This window comes from Neophocaena asiaeorientalis, unplaced genomic scaffold (genome assembly GCF_003031525.2).
Source record: "Neophocaena asiaeorientalis asiaeorientalis breed wild unplaced genomic scaffold, Neophocaena_asiaeorientalis_V1.1 scaffold87, whole genome shotgun sequence".
Lineage (NCBI taxonomy): Eukaryota > Metazoa > Chordata > Mammalia > Artiodactyla > Phocoenidae > Neophocaena > Neophocaena asiaeorientalis.
Genome location: NW_020175432.1, coordinates 1,190,849 through 1,201,894, shown reverse-complemented (window position 1 = coordinate 1,201,894; position 11,046 = coordinate 1,190,849). Strand labels below are relative to the sequence as shown.

The 11,046-nt window shown below is 48.6% G+C and overlaps 1 protein-coding gene across 1 annotated transcript in view; it reads right to left on the bottom strand.

The window, feature by feature from the left end:
- Window positions 1-580, bottom strand: part of KLF2 (KLF transcription factor 2) — a 2,163-nt gene extending 1,583 nt beyond the window's left edge. The window contains exons 1-2 of the mRNA XM_024767465.1: window positions 395-580; window positions 4-209 (exon numbers count right to left, since the gene is read on the bottom strand). Coding sequence (XP_024623233.1) covers window positions 4-209; window positions 395-469 — 281 coding nt within the window. The 5' untranslated portion in view covers window positions 470-580. The remainder of the gene's footprint in view (window positions 1-3; window positions 210-394) is intronic.
- Between the last annotated feature and the right edge of the window lie 10,466 nt (window positions 581-11,046).

Genomic DNA, 11,046 nt, shown 5'->3' with positions numbered 1-11,046 from the left:
AGCTCGGACACCAAACCGCCCGCGGGGGCGCCGTAGGGAGGAGGGGCGCCGGGCTCAGTGTAGTAGAACGCAGGCGGCGGGGGCGGCGGCGGCGGCTCCGGGGCGGACTCAGCGCCCAGGCCGTCCAGCCCCATGGACAGGATGAAGTCCAGCACGCTGTTGAGGTCGTCGTCCGTGCCGCCTGCCTCGGGCTCTGCGCGCGGCCAGCGCTGCGGGTGACAGAGCGATAGGCGCGGGCGTGAGCGCGCGGTGGGGCCGGGGATCGCTGCCCGCTGCCTGCGTTCTACTACCCTAAGCCCGCTGTCCCTGCCGCCTGCGTTCTACTACCCCGCAGCCCACGTTCTACTACCCTGAGCCAGCCGCCCCCGCCGCCCGCGGTCCCTGCCGCCCTCACCTCCTGCAGGCCGCGCTCCCGGCACGGGCTGGCGAAAGTGGAGAAGGACGGTAGGATGGGCTCGCTCAGCGCCATGGCTGGGACCCGGGGCTGACGCGGATTCGGGACACCGGTGAGTGGCTGCCCGGAGCCGGGCTGGTCGGGACGCGGGCGGGTGGGGACGGCTCTGCGGGCAGCGGCCGGGCCCGCCCAAGCCTTATAGGCGCGGCGCGCGCGGGGGCCGGGCCAAGGCGGCGGCGGCGGAAACGCGTCCCGGATGGGGACGAGCTCCGGGCGCAGCCTAAATTTAGCCGCGGTATATAAGCCGGCGGGCGGCGGCGGCAGTGGCCACTGAGGCCGCCAGGGCCCTGAGCGGCCGGCTCGGCCCATCGTGCGCTGCTAGGCGGCGCCCCCGGCCCGGGCCCGCCCCCGCCTGTCTCCCCGGCGACGGCGTCAACACACGCTCCACAACAGCAGCGTGACGCTCAGGGATCCCCGGGGCACCCCGTGGGCTCCCGCCTGCGGGAGCACAAGGAGGACCTAGAGCGGGGGCGGCATCCGGGGCCTGCAGGGATCCCTGATGGATGGGGAGATGGGCCCCCGCAGCCACAGAGGGGTCCACAGAATCCTAGGTGGATGAGGTTAACTGGGTCCCGCGAGCTCAGAGTGGCTTTCCCCGGACTCAGCTCCTCATTTTCTGCGAACCCACCAAGCCTGATCCACTGTTATGCCCACCACTCTGTCAAAAACCTTGCATGATGACAGCAAGAAATGTTAAGTCTTTGAGACGCTCTCCCTCAAGGAAGCCCTTCAGGGCGGGGAAACTGAGGCTCAGGAGGTGCTGGGAGACGCTTGAGGTCCTACAGCTGCCAGCAGGCCTGGTGCCTTTACTGACTCACGTAAGTGAGGAGACTGATGACAACGAATCTAACAACACAGACCCAGCACCAGAGGGGCCACAGGGAACAAGCCATCCCTGTGAGCATGTAAACACACGCCTCCCCCACACACACACCACCACCAGATGCCCCACACAAGGCATGGGGCCTGCCAGGAACGGACTGTTAACTCCTGCTGTTACTGTGTGCTGGCCTTGTGTGGGCACTGGGAACACATTTGCCAACAGGCAGACAAATCCCCTTACCCTTGGGGCTTTCACTGTAGTTGGGGATGGGGGGCGGAGAAGTGAAATAAACAGCTATATTGGGGAAGGCAGGGGAGGGAGATGGATAGTGAGTGTGTGTGAGAGGGGAGAAAGAGGATGGTGGAATTTTGAACCGCACCCAGGAGGAGATGTGTGAATCAAGACCTGGGGAAAAGGGGAGCCAAGTGGGTATCAGAGGCAGAGCATCTCATGGTGTAACCTGGAGCCAGTATCCAGCCCTGGTCTCTTGATTCCAGAACCCATGTTCATGCCCGGAGGTGTGCATGGTCAGCCACAGTCCCACGGCCAGGTGGTAAGGGGTGCAGGCAGCTCCTGACCTGGAAGCCTTCCCTGGGGGCCAGGAGGGTTTTGTCACTGACAGCATCTGGACCCCCACAGCCCAGGGACACTGCAGGGGGTCGCCTTGCCATCACAGAGGCACCAAGAGACCACTCTGGGGTCCACAGTCCTGGACCCTCCCAGCTGGAAGGAGCCTCAGAGGTGTGCCATCTCATCGTGATTCATCAGATTGTGGATTAGGCAAACACTTGTTGATAAGCCCTATTTGCCAGGTGTGGGGCACCCAGAGGTGCTTCAGTCCCAAGCACAGTTGCTGGGGTGGTAGTAGTGCAGGGATCCCCTCTGCAGCTTTCCCGGGCTGCTGGAGATTTCAACTTGAGCTCCAAGATGCTTCCTGCGGCTGCCACTATGATGGTTGAGAGTCAGCCTCGGCCACTGACCACTCTCTGTGTGACCTTGAGCAAGTAGCTCTGCCTCTCTGGGCTCACTTCCTAATCTTGAGAAATGCAGAATATAACAGTACCTTACCCCAAAGGGATAGCATGAGGGTCACGCGGGCGCTTTCTCTTTGGTGGAAATGTTGACGATATCCTGTGAGCTCACTCAAGTGCTGGTTAGATGAGCTTTGCTCACTGCCCTTCCATTCTCTGGGCCTCGATGTCCCTGAATGAGAACGAGGGGAAGTTGAAGGGAATCAGATTTGTTTCCCAGGATGTATAATTCTCAGTCAGTTGCGGACCTCTGCTCCAATGGCGCCTGGGGCCTCCCCTCAGCCTCAGCTAGCTCCTGCCGCTCTCTCCAGCCCATCCCCGTCCCTTCCTATTCTGTTTCCTTGCCAGTTCTGGAACACACCAAGCACATTCCTCCCTCCAGGCTTTGTACTTGCTGTGCCTTCCACCAAGCGTTCAGTCCTCTCGCTTTCCCCTTGCTTGGCTCAGGCTTATGTCCCGCCCCCTCCCCCCCTCAACTAGTGAACTTTATTTTTATAGAGCAGCATCAGGTTTACAGAAAAAAATGATCAGAAAGTACAAAGAGTTCCCGTATATCCCCTCCCAAGGCACAGTTCCCCCTGTTATTAACATCTCGCTTTAGCGTGATACCTTTGTTACATGTTGATACGTTATTATCCAGCCAATGTCCATACATTATTATTAACTCAAGCCAACAGTTTACTTTAGGGTTCACTCTTTGTGTTGGACATTCTGTGGGTTTCAACAAATGCATAGTGACATGTGTCTGCTGTTACATCATATAGAACTATATAGAACTATCATATAGAACTGTTTTCACTGCCCTAAAAATCCATCCCTCCCTCCCTTCCAAGTCCTGGTTAGGTTCCATAGTTTTACCTTTTGCAGAATGTCACCATATGTAGCTTTTTCAGAGTCTTCTTTCACTTAGCAGTATGCATTTAAGATTCCTCCATGTCTTTTGGTGGCTTGATAGCGCATTTCTTTTTATCAATGAATAATATTCCGTGGTATGGATGTACCACAGTTTGTCCATTCAACTATTGAAGGACATCTTGGTTGCTTCCAGTTTGGGGCAATCGAGTTGCTATTGAATAGGCATTGAATAGGGCTGCTATAAACATTCATGTGCAGGTTTTTGCCTGGACATAAGTTTTCAAATTATTTGGATAAATACCTAGGAACACAATTGATGGAATGTAGGATAAGACTATGTTTAGCTTAGTAAGAGACCACCAAACTGTCTTCCAAAGTAGCTGTACCACCAGCGATGAATGAATGAGAGTTCGTGTTGCTCCACATCCTCGTCAGCATTTAGTGGTGTTGGTTTTTTATATTTCAGCCATTCTAATAGGTGTTTGGTGGTATCTCATTGTTGTTTTAATTTGCAATCCCCTGATGATATCTGATGTGGAGCCCCTTTTCATACGCTTACTTGCCATCTGTATATTTTCTTTGGTGAGGGGTCTGTTCAGATCTTTGGCCCAGTTTTTAACTGGGTTTTTTATTTTCTTATTGGACTTTAAGAATCCTTTGTATATTTTGGACACGAGTCCTTTACCTGGTAGGTGTTTTGCAAAGATTTTCTCCCAGTCTGTGGCTTGTCTCTTGATTCTCTTAACGGTGCCTTTTGCGGAACAGAAGTTTTTCATTTTAATGAAGCCCAGCTTATCAGTTTTTCCTTTCACAGACTGTGCTCTTGGTCTCGTATCTAAAAAGTCAGTGCCAAACCCAAGGTCATCTCGATTTTCCCCTATGTTGTCATCTAGGAGGTTTACAGTTTTGCATTTTACATTGAAGTGAATGATCCATTTTGAGTTAATTTTGTTGTTGTTAATTTGTTGTTGTTGTTGTTGGGCTGGTGTTTTGTTTTTTGTTTTGTTGCACGTGGACACCCAGTGGTTCCAGCACACTTTGTTGAAAAGGCTGCGTCCTCAGCTCATCTGACTGCGTTTCAGTGTAAATGTGGGCACTCCAAGCTCCACCCCCACCCACCGGCCCCGCAAATAGTACCCTTCCCCAGGCCATATAGTTCCTTCCTCCACCCCCTCTTTTCTGTTGTTCTGTGGCACTTTTCACCATTGGTCATTATTTTTATCTACCCGTTTGCTTTTCTTCTGTCTCCACCACAAATAGTGTATGAATCACAGGGAGGATGGGAGCCAGGTCTATATTGGATCCATTATGTTCTTCAAGCCCAGTTCAGCACACAGTAGGTGCTCAATAAACGTTCACCAGAGGGATGAACAAGCAAATGAATAGCTACATCTCTTGCGGCTCTTCAGAGGAACTTCTGCAGGTGGCTCCCTGCTCCTGTGGGATTGTCTACACTCTCTCCTCCTCACCCAGCCTCCTGTGCACCTTCTTTGTCACCACGGGTGGTAATAAGTTGAATGTGTCCCCAAAAGATACGTCCATGTCCTCGCTCCTGGTACCTGTGAATGTGACTTTAATTGCAAAGAGGGTCTTTGCTGATGTAATTAGGGGTATCAAAATGAGATCATCCTGGGTTAGGATGGGTCCTATATCCAATGATAAGTGTCCTTATTAGAGAAAGGACACAGAGATACAAATGTAGAGAAGGCCATGTGAAGATGGGGACAGAGATTGAAACTTTGTTGCCATAAGCCAAGGAATACCAAAGATTGCCTGGGGTTGCCAGAGGCCAGGAAGGAGGCCTGGGACAGATTTTCCCTCGGAGCCTCATCAGAAGGAACCAACCCTATTGACACCTTAATTTCGGGCTTCTGGCCCCCAGAACTTATAGAGGATACATTTCTGTTATCTTAAGCCACCGAGTTTGTGTCACTTTGTGGAGGCAGCCCCAGGAAGCTCATACCGTCATGGTAACCAGCTGTTCTGCCTGCCTGCCTGCCTGCCTGGTTTCCTCTTCAGAAAGGGAGCCCCTCAAAGGCAGGGGCCTCCCTTGATTCATCTCTGTGTCCCCCAGGCCCAGCTGTGGACCTGGTGTTGAAACAAACGTGATGTGAGGATGCTGGCCACCCACCAAGGACCTCCCGGGGCAGCGTGAGACACTCCAGCAGAGCACCCAGGGAATGTAACCAGTTACACAGAGCCACCAATGAGTGTAAAGAACGTGGGCTTTAGTTGCCACTTTAGCTGTGTGTCCTTGGGCACATCACACAACCTCTCTGAGCATCAGTTTCATTGTGGGATATGAGTATTTACTGCCTGATTATAGGCATGGATGAATGAGCCAGATAGAGGGTCTCAGGCAAAGGGAGAGGCTTGGCACAGAGGGGTTCGGAGCATGGCACCTCTCAGGCTGTGGTCCTATCTCCCTGCTGTCCAGGCTGTGCCCACCTGTGTGGGTATGTGTCTTTGTGACGTCTCAGGTGATGATGCTGTTGGAGAAAGAGCTCTGGACTTGAAGTCAAGTCCCAGCGCTACCTCTTACAAGCTGGGCGACTTCCTCTTGGCAAAGCTTCCAAGCAGCCTGTCCCACTTAAGTGGGGGAGAATAAGGCACATGTCCAAGGATTACATGGTCAGTAAGCAAACTGGTGATGCTGAAGAACACAGTGGGTGCTAAGTAAATGAGCACCCTTCTCCCTGTCATGGCTAAATTCCTAAAGGGTAGGGACTGACTCATGCCCTGCCAGCCCCCCTCTCCCAGTTGGGAACTTTATGCCTCTTGATGGTGATGCCCTTGTTCTCATCTCTTTCCCAAGGCCTCCCATCCTCTCCTAACAGCCCAACATGAATAATCTAACCTGAGGGGGCAGATAGTTTCCCTCCAATCCATTGGTAATGTTTTGAGCACTGTGTTCACACAGATTCTGAGATTACATCCAGGCTCAATGCTGGAAAAGAGTGCTGTGATTGATTAGTGATGTCTCTCCATGACTGATTGGTGATGTCTGTCACTGGTGGAGCCTTGTTGGAGTAGTATGCATGCAGCTTTACATTTACCATCTCTTGTCAGGCTGTCTTTAAGGACTCAGGAAACTTGAAAATCAGAGGTTTTGAGCCTGAACAAAAAATAAATGTTGAGCTCCCTCTCCATGTTCTGCTGGACATGGAGAGGAAGGTAAAAGAGTACACAGCTCCATTTCTGCCCGCAGAGAGCTTACAATCTCCTTTAACCGGGTCCTGGCCATTTCTAGTATCCTTTACTTCTTTCCACTTTTCTTCTAGAGTCTAGACCATCTCTCCCTTTACTAGTTGTTCCGCCCCAAATAGCTATTGTGTGCACTTGGCCCAACTCCCAAGAGCAAGCACTCAGGAATTCTACAGAAAACACGTCACTTAAAATACAGCTGAGCTTCCAAGACTAATTGTGAATGCTCTAGAGGAATTACAGTCGCATGACAGCAGCAACTGCACGATGACTCCCAGCTGGGGCAGTCGGGGTATTTCTGCTTAAGTTTGCATAAGTTCTTTGCAGCGTGTTGCCAAACTTAGCTCCCCATGTTGCAAAGATGTTTGGCAGCTCGGTGTTTCTCCAGGATGGGAAGTGATGCAGGCAGGGATGCTCCTGCAAGTGGGCTTTTTTCTGAAGGTCACCACCTTGCCACTGCCGTGCTTGTGGTCACCTGTTGATGAAGATAAGAGACACCCCGTGTAAAGAACTTTTCCTCAAAGAGGCCCTCTGATCCTGGAAGCTGTTTTTCATTTGCCTAAATCAAGGGCTGGCACATCCTGATTTGTGGCTTTTTACAAAATATATGTATGAAAATGTCAATAGTATTGCTCTTTTTTAAAAAAAATTTTTATTGAAGTAGAGTTGACTTACAATGTTGTGTTAACTTCTGCTGCTGTACAGCAGTGTTCTTAGTATTTCACGTATACTCCAATGTTAATTATATATGTGTGCATAATTTTTATGGAGGTGAAATTCACGTAGTAAAAAATTAACCATTTTAAAGTGAAAAATTCAGAGGCATTTAGGACATTCTCAGTATTGTGCAACCATCACCTCTATATAGTTCCAGAATATTTCCATCCCCCACAAAGGAAACTCCATCCCCGTCAGCACTCACTCCCCATCCCCTCCTCCCTCAGCCCCTGGTAACTGCGAATCCACTCTCTGTCTCTATAGATTTGCTTATTCTAGATATTTCTTCTAAAGGGAACCGCACACTGTGTGACCAAAACAGCTTTTGTTTGGCCAATAGCTAAGCATGTCTTTTTCCTTTATGAATGTTTGGGAAAAAAAACCCAAAAGAATACTATTTCATACATGAACATTCTATGAAAATCAAATTTCGGTGTCCATAAATATGTTTTATTGGCATGCAGCCACGCCCATTCATGGATGTATTGAGACCATGCACAGAAAGAGACTGGATGGTCATACGCAGAAATACTGAATCTCTGGCCCAAAGCTTAGAGAAGTTGATTCCACATGGAGAAGCCAGCAGAGCTACTTTTGGACTCCAGAGTCTGAGCTGGGATCCCAAACAGTCACTGCCTCTCAGTATGCATTTAATAGACCTTTCTGGAATTCTTATTACTGAGTAGGTGCTGGAGAGTGAGCCGTCATCCAGGATAAGCTGGTCTTTGCCCTTACTTACCTTCCAGGTGTTAAATCAATAACTAGCCAAATAGATATAGGGGTGAATCTGAAGATGTCCTTTAGGTCAGTGGTTTGGACATTCACCATCAAGGGATGTCTCGACACCTGATTGTAAAGGTACAGTTTATTAGTGATGACTGACTTGAGAGCTTTTTTTTTTTCTTTTCTTGCTTAGGTTTTTTGTTACATGTTGACCATAGCATCTGGGCTAGGGGCCGCTTTTTTGTTTTATTTTTACTTTATTTTTATTTGAAAAATTTTAGTTTTATTTAGATTTAAAATTATTAACTTTTGATTTATTTATTTTTATTTTATTAAAATTTTTGCTTTATTTAGATTTAAAATTTTTAAATCTTATTTATTTTTTATTTAAAAATTTTTACTTTTATTTAGTTTAAAAAATTTTTAAGTTTGGGAGTTCCCTGGTGGCCTAGTGGTTAGGATTCAGGGCTTTCACTACTGTGGCCTGGGTTCAATCTTTTTTTTAAAAAAAAAAAAAAAAAATTAAAGTTTTATTTAGGTTTAATTTTTTATTTTAAAATTTTAATTTTATTTAGGTTTTTAAAAATTTAATTTTATTTCTATTTATAGTGGGATCATTTGCATACTGTGAAATTTCCAAGTGGTGCAACCATCACTGCAGTCCAGATTTAGAACTTTTCCATCAACCCAAGGAAATCCCTCCTGTCCCATTTTCAGTCCATCCCCACTTCCACCCCCGGCCCCAGTCAACCACTGATGTGCTGAGTCTGTAGATTTGCCTTTTCTGGATATTTCATATAAATGCAGTCACACAGTGTGGTCCTTTGCATCTGGTTTCTCTCACGCTGCATAATTTGAGGCAGCGTGTACCAGTCCCTGGTTCCTTTTCATTGATGAATAGCATTCCATCTTACGTATGGACCACAACTTTGTCACCCCTTCACCTATTGATGGACTGAGTAATACTGTGTTGTCCTTGTCACTTCTTGGAGCCCAGTAACAATCCCACACACATAACTTAGAAAAGGCAGTCATGTCCTTTCCACCTTGAGTGCCCTGGCCTCCCCTCCCCTCATTGGCCTGGGACTCCAGCACTGTTGCCTGTAAGGTAACCCCTTTGGGAAGCTGGTCAGACCTGTAGGCCTCCCTGCCACACCCTGCCAGGAGGAGGACGCTGGCGTTCTGCCCTCCAAGACACCTTTGTGTTCTGCACTCATGTGCCCGGCGTAGCCATATGTGTGACCCGGTACGGGGAGCAGGAAAGGCCTGGGGGCTGGGGCAACAGTGACTAAGTTTGAGCCCCACATTGTTGGCACCTGGAGGAGCCGCTTCCTCACACAGTCCCCCTGACCTGCCTGCCTTCTGACTTCAAGGAAGGTTTGATTCTCGCTTATATGGATAACAAGCCTGCACAGAGCCTCCCCTCCCCAGGGATCGTGGCCTGTTGTCACACAACTTGCTTTGGTTTCCTGTCATCAGCCAGAGGAGCTGGCTTTGGCATTGACCTCATTTGAATCTATCTCTGCTCCTTCTGTGGTGAATGGCCTCAGGGACATTGCTTCACCCTGCTGACCTGCAATGCTGTAATCAGGGTGGAAAATAAAAACAACATGATTAAGTTATTATATGTTATTATATCATTATTATATATTGTTAATAATGATAGGCACTCGACAGGTTGGCCGGTGATCTACAAGGGATGAATTGCTTAAGGACCCCATTTAACATTGTTAAAAGTTTATTTGTAAATCTCCACGTCTTCTGTTTGGGGACAAGGTATTTCTGGATGCCTGGAACCGTTTCTCTGGAAAGCAAAGGAGCGTATATATTGTTCGGATCCACTTATTTTTTCACTTTCAATTTTTTTTAATCGAGGTGAAATTCAGAAAACAAAAGAGTCATCACTTAAAGTGTACCAACTCAGTGGCATTAAGTACATTCAAAATGTTGTACAAACATCCAACCCAGCTAGTTCCAGAACATTTCCGTCACCCCAAAAGGAGACCTCGTACCCATTAGTGGTCACTCGCCATTACTCCCTCCCTCCCCCAGTCCCTGACTGCCATCAGTCTTCTCTCTGTCTCTATAGATTTACCTGTTCTGGACGTTTCATATAAATGGAATCATTCACTAAGTGGCCTTTGGTGTCTGGCTTCTTTCACTCAGCGTCACGTTTTCGAAATTTGTCCAGGTTGTAGCAGCCCTTTTTATGGCTGAATAATATTCCAAGATGTGGAGGGACCACGTTTTGTTTATCCACTCATCTGTCGATAGACATTTGGGCCGTTTCCACCTCTTGGCAGTTGTGACTGGTGCTGCTGTGAACATTTGTGTACAAGTATTTGTTTGAGTCCCTGTTTTCAGCTCTTTGGGGTCTATACCTGGGAGTGGAATGGTTCGGTCTTATGATAACTTTAGGTTTAACTTCTGGGGGAGCCACCTAATCAGATCCACTTTGAAAAGGCTCTCCTGGGCTGGAGACAGCGCTGGGTCTTCTAGCTTTGACCCCACCCCCTGCCTCCAGGATATTTATTCTTCTGATGACATTTATTCAAGCCTCTATAAGCACAATCTCATTTCCTCCTTCCAGACCCCGTGATTTGGCTCTGTCTGTTGCACACTTTCTCTCTCCTCCTGTTCCAGTAACACAAGGCTTCTCCCACTTCCCACTGGGAGCCAAGCCACAGGCTGGATGAGTGACGTTGCAGCTTTAACAGGGTGGACCTCACCTGGATGGTGTAATAAACCCCCTTTACAGATGAGTAAACTGAGGCTTACTGCCTCAGGGTTTGGGATCCCTGTACCATCACACCAGCCCCCTCTCATTCCCGGTACTTCAACATCTTTGCAGTTTTGCTCCTTGACCCTGGGCAAATGCTGACTCGTGGTCCCTGTACTACAAAGGCTTTTCTGATTGAATTTCGGGGGAGGACGTTAAGAAAAAAAAAACTTAAAGAGAGACAGGTCTTGATGGAAAAATATCCATGGTATCGTGGGGTCAGTGGTGTCCCCACTAAAAGATATGCCTACATCCTAACCTCTCACATCTGTGACTGTGATTTCTTAGAAATAGGGTCTTTCCAGATGTGATCAAGTGAAAGCTCCTGAGATGAGGTCATCCTGGATTTAGGGTGGGCTCTAAGTCCAGGGACAGTTGTCCTGACAGGGAAAGAGAAGGGGAAACAGACAGAGAATGGAAGGCTGTGTGAAGATGGAGGAAGATATGGGAGTGATGCAGC